A 14,769-nucleotide genomic window follows, 5' to 3' on the forward strand; every position below is an offset into this window, starting at 1 on the left:
CTGTAAGTCATGATTATCATAACTTGAGGCATCCACGTGACTGACTTGATTTTACAAGCTTTTTTTGGGACAATTGCTAAGCAAACACAGCAGTTGTAAAGTCAAAGCTGCAATCATAAAGGGGGTCCCCTCCCGTGGGTGTGTTTTTAGCAGAAACCAGCCAAAAAGGCTGGAAACCAGCAAATATAAATTGCAGTCACGTCAGTGGTGGGTTGCTACCGGTTCTCCCCAGTTCGGGAAAGCCGGTAGCGGAAATCTTGATGTGTGAGCTAACCGGTTCTCTCCGTCTGTCAGTTGGGCCCTCCTGCCCACCCCCACACTATACATATCTTTATTCCTTTGTTTTTAGCCGAGCTGTAAGGCGCGGCAGAGTAGATTACCGTGCCTCAGCTGTATTTTTATTAAATGCGCTTGCGCAAAGCCTAAGTTTGGCACATGTGCGAGCGTAGCAATTAGGTGTGTGGTGATCGCGTGTAAAGTGCGTGCACGAAGCGAACTGGTGGTAAAACCGGTTAGAACCCAACCACTGAGTCACGTGATCATGGAACATTGCCACTGATGAAAAGTGAACCAGTTGCCAAGTTTCCAAAATGTGGTCATGTGACTAGAGGTGTTTGTGTATTCCTGTCAGAAATCAGGTTATAAATACCTACAGGGAGGTTGGGTGTTGTCATAACCTTGGAGTGTCGTTAAATGACCGCTCATTAAGCAACACTACCGGTACCATCTAAGAAGCGTTTTTTACAGGCTGAGGAATTCTGGGGGTGGAAGGCCACACATCTTAAAATTGTTTACGTCGAGAAACACTGACCTAGACGTCGCTCTTCGTTTTGATTTCCTTTAATTTCTGTTTTTTTTTAATCCAGATCTATCCAGTTTGTTGTAAACCAATTTGCCCAGCACCCTCACAGGTATGATATACGGTTGTTTTCTTTTAAAAAAAGGCCAGCAATCCTTCATGTGTGTCACAGGCACCATGCACTTCAACAGAGACACAATTGTGGTTGCATGGCATTAGACTATATTGTATGCAATTCATACGCAAAGGGCGGCTGGCAGCAAGAAGAAAGGGAATATGATACGGTTTTCCGCAAAGGGCATCCTTTTGAGATCCAGTTTCTTGTGAGCATCTTTTCCTATGTGGTATAAAGACGATAACAGCTCTTCATGGGTTATAATCACCATCTTTTTTAAAAAATACACTTGGTTTGGTTATTGATTTTTACCTTGTAGCAATGGAAAAGCATGTCTCAAAATATCCCTTGCTGAGTGCAAAACTGCTATCTCAAATGCAAAATGGGCCCCATCAATGCACAAACCTTTTTAGAAACACAAAGCCCATGTTGCACAAACCTCAAAACTTCAAAAACATAGAACCGCATAAGAATTCCTCCTCTTGCCCAGTTTGTTGTTCAGATGACCCAGAAACGAACTGCTCCTGCAAGTAAAAATCTCCTTCCAGCAGCTGCGTCAATTTAAAGCGACAGCGTCTTTTCCCCCCCCTTCTTTGCCAAGCGATCTCCTGGCTGAGAAGCGAGTCCTGATTTTTTCATTCTAGCTGATCAGTTGGGAGGCTTCTTGGCTTCTCAATTTAAAGCCACGGTGTCGTGTCCCACTCCTCCGCTGACGACCGGGTCAGGGAAATCCGAATCAGGCGTGCCTCTGCAGCTCTGCCAAAGTCCTAGCAAAGTCCTCAAGGCAGGCAGGAGACCAGAAAGTGACTTCAGCAAGATATGTTCAACTTTGCCTGACTCAGAGAATGCCAGAAAGCAGATCCTTTACATAGGCCATGGGATGTGGCTCCATGACTCAGCACTTATCCAGGCCTGCCCCTCCCTTCCTTCTGATGCCTCCACCTATCAATTCTTCTGAAGGTCACTCCAGTCGGCAGCTGTTGGTAATTGACCTCCCTCAGGCTCACATGCTGTGGGGGAGGGGGAGGGGTCTAGTTGCTCCGTTTGCCTGAGCATGGAGCCAGGGCTGGGGCCGGGAGGTGCTTCCTCCTGTCTGGGCATGGAGCCAGGGCTGGGGCCGGGAGGTGCTTCCTCCTGTCTGGGCATGGAGCCAGGGCTGGGGCCGGGAGGCATACTAGGACATTCCTCAGTGTTCGGAAGCAGATAAGAAGGCCCCGGCTGCGGTGAGAGCGGGCAAGACACAACACACGGTGTCTTGTTTTTTTTTTCCTCTTCTTTGTCAAGTGAGTCCTGATTTTTTCCTTCTAGTCGATCAGCTGGGAGTTGGGAGGCAGCAATAGATTGGGGGTGGGGCCAGGCAGAGGTGGTATTTACCAGTTCTCCAAACTACTCCAAACTACTACTCGCAAGAACTGGGGAGAACCGGTAGCAACCCACCACTGGCTGTCAGACTCCTGAATGCAACATAACATCATAAGTATGTAGTATGATAGACTTGAGGGCCAGCGCAACGTGCAACATGTTCATATTGGTGCAATATATTATAAGGTAATGTTACGCACATATATGTATAGAGGATTGTGTGTTTCTTAGTATGATTTACTGGGTTAGGGATTTTCTTTTTTCCACTGTGAGTTATTGAGATGTATTGGTGTTGGTGGGGGAGCGCTAAGGGAGTCAGCTAATATTGTACACATGTTGTGCATTGACAATGGAGGTTTGAATTTGATGTATTCATAACCTGCTAACTGGGGTTAGCTTGTTAGGTGAACTCAACTATTGTTTTGGTTCCTTCTCTATTGTCCAAAAGGTGCTTTTTCCAAAAGGCAAGTAGACTTTCTGGGGTTTTTTTTCTTTGAAAACATTTCACTTCTCATCCAAGAGGCTTCTTCAGTCTTTCAGATCAGAACTGAAGAAGCTTCTTGGATGAGAAGTGAAACATTTTCAAAGAAAAAACAAAGAAGTCCAGTTGCCTTTTGGAAAAAGCACCTTTGGGACAACCATGACCTGGAGCCCTGGTGGCGCAGAGGTTAGAATGCAGTATTGCAGGCTAACTCTGCCCACAGTCTGCAGTTTGATCCTAACTAGCTCAGTGTTGATTCAGCCTTCCGTCCTTCTGAGGTCAGTAAATGAGGACCCAGATTGTGGGGGGCAATATGCTGACATTGTAAACTGCCCAGCAAGCGCTCTAAAGCACCATGGGGCAGTATATAATTGCTGGATGATAAGAGAATCTCCATAGACATTTCCTTCTCTCTTGTTGTTCTTGTTGTGATTTAATATGACAAGTTGCTCCCTTCTGTGTCTGCCAGGTTCACGTAGATGGAAAGCTGCATTTGGAATTCAAACACAAGGTTTGTCTTTCCCAAGTAGATACCATCGGAATTTCAGGACAACTAAATGTGGACTCAGTCAGTTTTCAAGGTCCAATTGTAGGTATTCCACTGATTTCATTTTATTTATAAAACACCTCTTCTGCCTTCTCTGATAAACCAATGGGTACCCTTATTTTTCTTGAGATTAAATGCGTGGAGTATTTAGACAGGATGAATATATGCCTTTCCTCTTACCTTCCAGTCTTTGAATAATGCAAACATTTTCTGCAGTTTCCCAGGTGTTATGGAGGAAAGATAAAAAAATAAAAAGTCCAGGTGGTGGCCTAATGCCAACAACATGGCTTAGGGCCCGGGTACTTACGGGACCGCCTGCTGTTACCTTATGCCTCCCACTGACCCGTACGCTCTCACAGAGAGGGTCTTCTCAGGGTGCCGTCTGCCAAGCAATGTCGGCTGGCGGCCCCCAGGGGAAGGGCTTCTCTGTTGGAGCACCTACCCTCTGGAACGAACTTCCCCCCGGTTTGCGCCAACTATCTGACCTTCGGACCTTTCGCCGTGAATTAAAAACTTATTTATTTATCCAAGCGGGACTGGCTTGATTTTTAAATTTTCAAATTTTTAATTTTTAGTAATTTTATATGGGGTATTTTAGTCTGGGTCAATTTGACGGTTTTAATTTGGCCATTATTGAATATGTATTTTAATTGATATTTTAATTTTGTATATTTAATTGTTTTTAACCTTGGCTGTACACCGCCCTGAGTCCTTCGGGAGAAGGGCGGTATAAAAATTTAAATAAATAAATAAATAAATAAACAATCTCTCCTGTGTGTCACAGACATCATGCACTTCAACAGAGATACAACTTTGATTGCATGGCATTAGACGCCATCTTGATTTTTTTTTATCCCTTTGGATGCTCTGACAGGACCAGTGGCATTGGAGAACCTATCACACCTCTCTATCTTTTGAAGTTTAGCGAGATTGTTGTGATTAGAATGTCAGAAAGCACCACATTTTTAGTCCTTTAGTCCATAGACTAATGGAATCTAGAACTATCTGTTGTAAGCCATGATTGTCATAACTTGAGGCATCCACGTGACTGACTTGATTTTATGAGCTTTTTTTGTGACAGTTGCTAAGCAAACACAGCAACTGTAAAGTTAGAGCTGCAGTCATAAAGGGGGTCCCCTCCCGTGGGTATGTTTTTAGCAGAAACCAACCAAAAAGGCTAGAAACCAGCATATATAAATTGCAAACATGCTCAATGACTGCTTATTAAATTGCCAAGTGTGCAAAATGTGGTCATGTGACTAGAGGTGTTTGTGTATTCCTCTGTCAGAAACCAGGTTATAAATACCTTTGGGGAGGGGTGTTGTCATAATCCTGGACAGTCGCTAAATGACCGCTCATTAAGCAACACTACCTGTACCATCTAAGAAGCATTTTTCACTGGCTGAGGAATTTTGGGGGTTGAAGGCCACACATCTTAAAATTGTTGAGGTTGACAAACACTGACCTCAAAGTAGCTCTTCATTCTGATACTTGCTCATACAATTTCCTTTGATTTCTGTTTTTTATTCAGACCCATCCAGTTTGTTGCAAACCAATTTGCCCAACACCCTCACAGGTATGATATATGGTCCTTTTCTTAAGAAAAAAAAAACCCCTGTGAAAATGTTTCCTTTTTTTCTCCCCTGTTTGTAACTGTTCTTAGACCATGCAGAAGGAAGTAGAGAAATATTCTAGTTGGAATAGCCTTAGCCAGTGTGGTGAAGTGATTAAGATGTTAGACTAAAGAAATCCCGGTTTCCAAACTGGATGACATAGGAACACCTATTGTTTGTCAGACCAACCTACCTCACAGGGTTGTTGTGGTAGAGGGTTTGGGGAAAGGAATGCTCCTAAACGAAAGATGGGATATAAATCTAACAAGCAAACAAATAAAAAATTAGAAATAATCTGGTAAATTTAAATGGCCTGAAGTAGTTCTGAGATCGTTGTAGGTCAGGGGTGTCCAACCTGATTTCATTTATTTATTTATTTATTTATTTATTTATTATTCAAATTTGTATACCGCCCTATCTCCCGAAGGACTCAGGGCGGTTCACAGGCACATAAAAACATTTATATACAAATTAAGATAATCATTAAAAAACTTATTCTAATGCCCAATTATTAAAAGATCTAAATATGAATATTAAAAAAACCAATTTAAAAACCCCTATAAATTTAAAATCTAAGCCAGTCCTGCACAGATGAATAAATGTGTCTTGAGCTCGCGACGGAAGGTTCGGAGGTCCGGAAGTTGACGGAGTCCTGGGGGGAGTTCGTTCCAGAGGGTGGGAGCCCCCACAGAGAAGGCCCTTCCCCTGGGCGTCGCCAGACGACACTGCCTAGCTGACGGCACCCTGAGGAGTCCCTCTCTGTGAGAGCGCACGGGTCGCTGAGAGGTATTCGGTAGCAGTAGGCGGTCCCGTAAATAACCCGGCCCTATGCCATGGAGCGCTTTGAAGGTGGTTACCAAAACCTTGAAGCACACCTGGAAGGCCACAGGTAGCCAGTGCAGTCTGCGCAGGATTGGTGTCATACAGGAGCCACGAGGGGCTCCCTCTATAACCCGCGCAGCCGCATTCTGAACTAACTGCAGCCTCCGGATGCCCTTCAAGGGGAGCCCCATGTAGAGAGCATTGCAGTAATCCAGGCGAGACGTCACGAGGGCGTGAGTGACCGTGCATAGGGCATCCCGGTCTAGAAAGGGGCGCAACTGGCGCACCAGGCGGACCTGGTAGAAAGCTCTCCTGGAGACGGCCGTCAAATGATCTTCAAAAGACAGCCGTTCATCCAGGAGGACGCCCAAGTTGCGCACCCCTTCCATCAGGGCCAATGACTCGCCCCCAACAGTCAGCCGAGGACTCAGCTGACTGTACCGGGAGCTGAGGGCAGCATCAGGGTTGTAGTTGACGTTGGGGGGCCGGGTGGGTGTGGCCATCTTTCCTCCCTCCCTCTCATTCCCATCTCCCTCCCTCCTTCCTCCCTCCCCTTCCTCCTACTCTCCTTCTTATTCCCATCTCTTCCCCTCCTTCCTTTCGCCTCCCCTCCCCTTTCTCCTTCTCTCCTTATGCCCATCGCCTTCCTTCCTTCCTTCCTTCCCTCTTTCCCCTCTCCTTTCTCCTTTCTCCTTCTCATTCCCATCTCCTTCCTTCCTTCCTTCCTTCCTTCCTTCCCTTCCCTCCTTCTCATTCCCATCTCCTCCCTCCCTTCCTTCCTTCCTCCCTCCCTCCCTTTCTCCTTCTCTCATGCCCATCTCCTTCCTTCCTTCCTTCCTTCCTTCCTTCCTTCCCTTCCCTTCCCTTCCCTTCCCTTCCCTTCCCCTTCCTCCTTCTCATTCCCATCTCCTCCTTTCCTTCCTTCCTTTCTCCTTCTCTCCTTATTCCCATCTCATTCCTTCCTTCTTCCCTCTTTCCCCTCTCCTTTCTCCTTCTCATTCCCTTCTCCTTCCTTCCTTCTTTCCTTCCTTCATTCCAGAGGGCGGGGCTGACGCAGCACGGCAATTCCTTGCCAGCTCCAGGGCTACCTTGAGGATTATGGCTGACCGCCTTCTGGCCCAGATGGCTGCCATTGAGTTATAGATTAGCATCTGGTTGGCCTGGGCCAGGGCTGAGGTGCTGGGTCCCGGTCCTTTGAGTGTCTCAAGGGCAGCCCCACAAGCCAGTACATGCAGTAAGAACCCAAATACAAAATAAACAGTATTGAGTTGCTGATGAGCATAACAATTAACAATTAATTAATTAATTAGGATAAAGTCCACGTTTCACTAGCAATGCTATATGTATCTGGGAGATGGATTTTTGTCCTCCGGTGAATAAGCGCCACAGATTAGGCTGGATTCTTCCAGGTGATTTTGCTTCCTCAGAATGTTAGAAAATGGAGGCTGGCTTCTCAGGATGGACCTAGGCCCCCTCCCCACCCCCCACAGAATGAGTGAGGATGGGCATTCTGTAGAGCCACAACATTAGTAACAACTTTCTAAACAATGAACAATTTTATCTTTGGCCACGAGATGGAGCTCAATACATGTTTAGAGAACAATAATCGCCTACAGATATACAAACTCGGCTGAGAGCAGAACAGTCTTTACTGTTTAGGACTCTGCCACACTGAGCAATGTTTTGAGATACAGAGAGATGAGAACGGGAAGATTCCATTCATAAACATTGGCAGGGATAGATGACAGTTGGGTTCCACTTCAGAGAGCTGGGAGTTGCAAGGTGAATCGCAGCCCATGGTGTGGTGCTGGGGTGAAATGTTCTGAAGTCTGCTGCCGGTTTGCTTCACCACCGGTTTGCTTCGCATGCGCCGCGTGCGCCAAAGGCGCTACTGCGCAACACTGAAAAAGGAGGATTAAGAAGCCTTTTCTGAGTCTGCAAAGGTAAGTATAACAGCGAAGGGGAGGGAACAGCTGTGCCGCACGATTTAGATTCGCTAGAAAGCAGGATTTACTGCTTTCTAGCAAATATAAATCATATGGCACAGCTGATCGTTGGAAATACTGGTTCGCCCGAATTGGTAGCATTTTTTTTACTACCGATTTGGCCAAACCGGTAGCAATTTTTACTACCGGTTTGGGCAAACCGGTCCGAACCGGTAGCATTTCACCCCTGGTGTGGTATCACCACACAGTTGACACAAAAGGGAAGATGTGCAATGACATCATAATGTATGTGGTGTCTTTGTGGATTGTACCAGATGCCTACAAATGTCTCCCAATTTGCCTCTGCTAAAGCAGGTATGGTAAGTTTTTCAACTGGTGTGATACCTTCAAGAGCTATTTGACTAAAATGAACAGTGACATAAATGAAATATGCAAAATAACGCGGAATTGGTGGCTGGGAAACGCTAGAAGACAGTTGCCAAGAATTTGAGACCAAGTCTAGCATCAGTGTCCACTGTTCAGTGTTTCTCAACTGTAGTAACTTTAAGATGTATGGAGTCAGTTTCTTCCTTGCTGGATAATTTTGGGAATTAAAATGCACACATCTTAAAAGTTGCCAAGGTTGAGAAATACAGGAACAACAGCTGTAGAGAGCTCTTGGCTGGCAAATTTTTACTCATGCTCGACCTGGTCCTTGCATCCTGGCAGTGATGTTGCCCTACTCTGGGGCAGGGGTCAGCAACCTGCAGCTCTGGAGCCGGATGTGGCTCTTTCATCCCTTTGCTGCAGCTCCCTGTCGCTCAAAATATGCATCACAACTGCCAACGTGCGACACCTGCCAGCACACAATTTATTGAACTTTTCGACTCCCTGTAGGCCAACCATGGATAAATCCAAGAAAAGAAAAGTTTCAGAAGAAAACAGAATGTTTAATTCAACTACGTATGCTAGTTTTGTGACCGTTCAGGAAATCGTCCAGCATGGGAAGGGTTTTGTGGCTCCCGGTGTTTTCTTTTCTTTGCGAAACGGGTCTAAATGGCTCTTTGAGTGTTTAAGGTTGCCAAACCCTGCTCTGGAGCTTTAGGGAAACCGGAGTACCCATTGTGAGCTGCTATCGAAATTTCCTAGGTAAGGTTGTCAGAGGGCATTATGGGTAACTAAAATGGCAAACATTTTGTAGCTGGCATAAGAAAGCAATTAAGTCTTGCAGGAAGAGGAGAAACCAGGATTAAAAATGTGTCTTACTGAGTAGGAATTACTATCAGACCTGCTTTAAAGAATTGCTGGATTCCCAAGCTTTTTGATAAATGTTTGGCTTATGTGTATATTTGGAATTCTTTTTTTAAAAAAAAAAATCAAAAACCTGCTCATGTAAAATCCTGATTTTTTTTTTCTTCATAGCCAATTGCCTATCCAATTGGACAATGCTTTCAGCCACAAATTTATGTAAGTCTTTTATCAATATTTGCAATATGTCATTTTTTTTCTGGCCCATCAATTATGAAGGATTTCAACCCTAATTATGAGAGTCAAAGTCCCAGACATTTAGGGATCTGATATTACTCAGATAGGAATCCTCTAAAATGGGCACAAAGGAGCATGGATAGGAATTTTGGCTCAGCATGGGAACCCAGTCACCATGTTTGCACATTATGTGAATCAGAACATCACTGTCAGACCTGCTCTGACTTGGTCCTTTAGTCAAGAAAGATCCTCGACTCCGTTTGTAGTGAAAGGTATACTGTTACTAAAAGCCAAGTGGATTACAATGAGCAAAACCCAGAACTAAAGTTTGCACGCCAAAATTCCCCTGGTTAACTTTCCCCATCCAATTCCTCTCCTCCCCTGGTCCCTTATTGTCCAAACATATTTGAACTAATAGTTTTGGGAACAGGTGCTTCAATGGCAGGTGGGTTGGTGACTCATTGCATTCCATTCCCAGAGTTTTGACCTTGAGTTGATGTCTCTGGATGGGATGAGTAGTTGGCTTCATTACTTTCACTTTCCCTCAAGCATTCAAACCCCTCCCCTTTGACTCCCCACCACCCTCAAGGCTGACAGCCAAAGTGAAACTCAACAAAATGATGGCAGTCCTGACAATTGCATTCAGCCATAATGTGATTGATTTAGTATAGGCTGCGCCTGGTATAAGAACTCAACAACTAGGAGTTGTTAACATGTCTTAAGGATTGAGCATGTGGGAGAGCAAACGTGGGTGGGAGTTAGGTGTTGCAGTCAGCTTCAAGCCCCTCATCTACCATGGGGGTCTTTGGGCATGCTGTTCTCTCAGAAGCTCAACCAGCCATTGTGTCACTGTTATATTGGAAGAAATGTCCATCTAGGTTCAGTTCCAAGTGGGGAGAAAGACACTGGAAACATAAGCCCATTAGGACCCAGCTGCTGTGGCCTAGAGGTGGAGCTCTTGCCTCACAATCAGGAAGTTGTGAGTTTGATCCTAGGTAGAGGCAGATGTAGGGTCTCCTGCTCCGGCAGTGGGTTGGACTAGACGACCTGCAAGGTCCCTTCCAACAGAGTCACAACACTCTGTTAATCTGTTAGTATCTGTGGCTGTTTGGAAAGATGGTTTCATAGTGATTAGGGTTAGGGTTAGGCTCCAGAAGATAAGGAGGGCATAAATCTAAAATATCTAATAAAAATGAACCCAACCTTAGTAATCTGATGTATCTTTTCTAATAAGAGCTGCAATAGGAAGGAATCAGTGCTGGGGGTTGGGCTTCAGCATCATTGGAATTTCCCACAATGCACCAGATTTAACTAGGATCCTTGGGCATTGTGGGAAATCTGAATGGCTTGGGCAAGAATACTTTCTGAAAAAAAATCTTAAGAGGTCAGCAGTGAATCGCAGTACGGCCTTGGTGCTTTGGAAAAAATCTTAGCCAGAGACTAAGGCCATCAGTGGACGTGTACAACTATGACCAGGAAGGACCATTGGTGCTTTCTCAGGGGAAAAAGCTATGCTTAGGTGGATAATCCAAGATGTCCCCAGGAGGAGATCAAAACAGTCAACATGTCAATAGAAGCTCAGTCCTCTTTTTATGTAAATGAGCATCCACATTAAAAAGAGCAGGGATTTGATTATGTGGTGGCCTCAGACATTTTGATTTTTTTCAGACCCACTCCACTGAACCCCTGTATACACCAATCGGCCTTTGCTAAATTCTGATTGATAACTTGAAGGTGCAAAATGGGAAAAATTTCAGATTAATTCTAATATTGTTTGTGTGTGTGTGTGTTCTCTCCACAGTCTCTCCCTTACCGAACTACCATCTGTGGGGGCTTTTTCCCATCCAAATCAATAATCGTCTCAGGTTCTGTGTCCCCTTGTGCTCACAGGTAAACCCTAAGAAATATTTTTGTTAAAACTTCCTTCCACACAGTTTTATTCCGGATTCATTTATTCAGAATTCCTTTCAAATGAATGGTCTTGGGCTGCACAGTTAAAAACAGTCAGTTGCCTTTTGAAAAAACATCTTAGAGGCGAATGTCTAATGCACGTGTGTTTCTGTGTTTTGTATTTTATCTTTAGCCACAAAAAGTAAATAAAAGTGTTTGGGGGGAAAAAATAAAGCGAGGCTCCATCAACAGGTGATAAAGGGCTCCCGCAAACGAACACCAGCGTGCCTAGAGCAAGTTGGCGATACTTCTTAAATATTCCTTCCAGGAAAAAAGTTGGCCAACCGGAAGCCCAGCCAGTGGAGTGACGGAAGGAACACACCTCTGTCACCAGCGTTCATGGTTCACGTCTGTTACCTTGACCTATGAAATAAAATGAGTGGAAAGGATACACACCCAGGCATGCACACACTCATTCCAAAAGTACTAAATATGATAAAATGAACTTTGCTCTACTTTTATTTTTTTTTTCAAGTGCAAATAAAAAGAAAAAATCATTACTAGTCACCCTCCATGCATGATAGGGTATGATGTGATTATCTCTATATCATGTACAGTATCTCTATCTATGTATCTATTTCTATCATCTATTTATCTGTCTCTATTTATCTATCTCAGTGATGGAATTCAAATTTTTTTTACTACCAGTTCTGTGTGTGTGGCTTGGTGGGCGTGGTATGGCTTGGTGGATGTGGCAGGGGAAGGATACTACAAAATCCCCATTCCCTCCCCACTCCTGGGGTAAGGATATTGCAAAATGTCCATTCCCACCCCACTCTGGAGCCAGCCAGAGGTGGTATTTGCTGGTTCTCTGAACTACTCAAAATTTCTGCTACCAGTTCTCCTGAACCTGCTGAATAGCACCCCTGAACTATCTATCTATTTTTAATCTATCTGTATCTATCATCTATATCATTTCTGTATCATCTCCCTCCCTCCCTCCCTCCCTCCCTCTCTCTCTCTCTCTCTCTCTCTCCCTCCCTCCTATCTATATCTATTTATCATCTATCAAGTGACCCCTTTTTTCTAGAAGTGGAGATCTCTTGATGAAATCTTTAAAAAAAAGAATCTATTTGGCAAAAAGATTCTTGCTCACCAGGTTCACACACTTTTGAGATTAATAATGGCTTTTGAATCAGCAATATAATATCTTCAGAAATTGGACTGTTCATTGTGTAGTTTCAGGATGTGGATAGTTTCCTGTTAATAGTGCAGTGCAACATTTGGGTCTTTTTATGTAGGTTCCACATCAATCTGAAAGTGGGGAACGATACTGCTTTCCATCTCAACCCACGATTTGATCAGAACGTGATTGTTCGAAACTCTAAGTTCAACATGTGCTGGGGCTCAGCAGAGCGACACCTGCCCTGTGGGATGCCTCTGTTGCGTGGCCAACCCTTTACCGTAAGTCAAAGCATCACCTGGGTTGCTCCACCTGGGCCAGATGATTGTGCGAACTGACTTAAATTTGCATTTATCAGGCTAGCCTAATACATGAACTTCAGGGTCCTTGGTTCAGGAGTGAAAAACAAAACCTTCTGCACCTGCACAAAACCTTCTGCACATGTGCAGGAGGGAAAAAACACATTACTTCCTGGTTAAAACCAGGAAGTAATGACACCAGGGTGGTGTCATTTATTTAATTATATTTAATTCTTTTAACTATGTCCATTTTATTGGAATTTTTGTAGTGCTCAGTCTTTATTATATTATTATTATTTAAATTCCATTCTTGGACAAAGGGGGAAGCTGGACATCACTACCGGATCACCGAACTACCAGCCATGATTGCTACTGGATCGCCAGATCTGGTCAGAACCGGGAGCATTTCACCCCTGCCTTGGTTCGCCTATACAACAATCCTCCTTTAAAAGCTGCACTGTTTACAATGAAAATTAGGACTCGATTTTTGGTCATAAGCTGGTGTGGTTGTAAGTCAAGTCATCCGGTTACCAGACCTGATTTTACAACTATTTTTACAGTGGACAAACAAAACACTATTTCACAATTCAGTCACCAACTAAAATCACTGTTAAATCTGAACTAGTAAAAAATATCAGAACCATGGTTAGCACAACATAAATCGCCAAATAAAATAATACATTATGCTATGTTACTAATAATATAATGTATAAATAATATAGTATAATACAATGTATCCATTTCATCCTTATTACCATACTAAGCATTTATTCTGATTTAAATTTGTAAAATTGAAATACGATTCTAAGATAAATCCAAATTTGCGGTGCAGTACCAATCCATGCATGAGGTTAAAGTCTCAGAACTGAGTTAAAATCTGTATCAAAGTTACTTTTAGTTGTTCTGGATACTCATCATTTAGTGACTTTTGGGGCCATCATCAAATCTTGCAGGTGCTTCTGTGCTGCTTTGTTGTCTGGGAAATGGATAATTTGTGATGTTATAAAAATTTAAAGATCTGGGTTATATAATCGGGTCTCATTAAGATGATCACAAATGTGCATTTTCTTTTTATAGATCTGTATTCAGTGTGAAGCACACTGCTTCAAGGTGGCTGTGAATGGACATCATCAGTTTAACTACAACCATCGCATACATAACCTGCATCAGATAAATTTGCTCGAAGTGGGCGGTGACATAACATTGACCAACATCCAGGCTTAACGTCGTCAATAGACGTTCATTTACAGATCTCTCACATCCAGGACATAAACTGTTTCAACTCCTACCCTCAAAACGATGCTATAGAGCACCGCACATCAGAACAAGACACAAGAACAGTGTTTTCCCGAAGGCCATCACTCTGCTAAACAAATAATTCCCTCAACACTGTCAAACTATTTACTAAATCTGCACTACTATTAATCTTCTCATCGTTCCCATCACCAATCTCTTTCCACTTATGACTGCATGACTGTAACTTTGTTGCTGGCAATCCTTATGATTTATATTGATATATTGACCATCATTTGTGTTGTAAATGTTGTACCTTGATGAACGTATCTTTTCTTTTATGTACACTGAGAGCATATGCACCAAGACAAATTCCTTGTGTGTCCAATCACACTTGGCCAATAAAACATTCTATTCTATTCTATTCTATTTTTGGACAGATGCAGTGGTGGGATTCAGCTGGTTCACACCAGTTTGTGAGAACTGGTAGTTAACTTTCTGAGCAGTTTGGTGAACCAGCTGTTGGAAGAAATCTCCTTCCAACAGTCTTTTGTTTCCCCCCACCTTAAGGGGTTAATCCTGTCAGGAAGGCGACATTCTGGTGTGCCTCTGTGTGCTGTCTCTAGCCTAATCCTGCTTATCTTTATTGCCCAGTTTAAGAGTTTTCAGAAACTGCCTCTGTGGTTAAACCTTCTTACCATTGTAACAGCTGTTAATGGTGCTTGGCAGTACGCCCAGACTTGTAGTCTGAGCAGTTTCTCTGGAATTTTTTTTTTCCTTTGCTGGTACTTTTACTTCAGGCCTTGACTTTTTTAAAGGGGTTTTAAGATTTTTACACTGCTTTAGTGGTTCCTGGAGGCCTGGAGGAATGTTGTCCATGGGGTCGCGATGGATCGGACACGACTTTGCAACTAACAACAACAACAAAAGTGGTTCCTGGCACTGTCCTTTTGGGGTGTACTTCCAACATGGCTGAATCCTCTATCAGCCTTTCCTTGCCTCCTCCGTCCCCAAT

At 43.7% G+C, this 14,769-nt stretch overlaps 1 protein-coding gene across 1 annotated transcript in view; it reads left to right on the forward strand.

Moving 5' to 3' along the window:
* LOC131188738 (galectin-9B-like) overlaps window positions 1-14,121 on the forward strand; it is a 28,169-nt gene extending 14,048 nt beyond the window's left edge. Inside the window, exons 6-12 of the mRNA XM_058164243.1 lie at window positions 867-911; window positions 3,227-3,346; window positions 4,836-4,880; window positions 9,087-9,131; window positions 10,951-11,039; window positions 12,341-12,503; window positions 13,599-14,121. Coding sequence (XP_058020226.1) covers window positions 867-911; window positions 3,227-3,346; window positions 4,836-4,880; window positions 9,087-9,131; window positions 10,951-11,039; window positions 12,341-12,503; window positions 13,599-13,745 — 654 coding nt within the window. The 3' untranslated portion in view covers window positions 13,746-14,121. The remainder of the gene's footprint in view (window positions 1-866; window positions 912-3,226; window positions 3,347-4,835; window positions 4,881-9,086; window positions 9,132-10,950; window positions 11,040-12,340; window positions 12,504-13,598) is intronic.
* Window positions 14,122-14,769: the final 648 nt, after the last annotated feature.

Source organism: Ahaetulla prasina, chromosome 1 (assembly GCF_028640845.1).
Source record: "Ahaetulla prasina isolate Xishuangbanna chromosome 1, ASM2864084v1, whole genome shotgun sequence".
Lineage (NCBI taxonomy): Eukaryota > Metazoa > Chordata > Lepidosauria > Squamata > Colubridae > Ahaetulla > Ahaetulla prasina.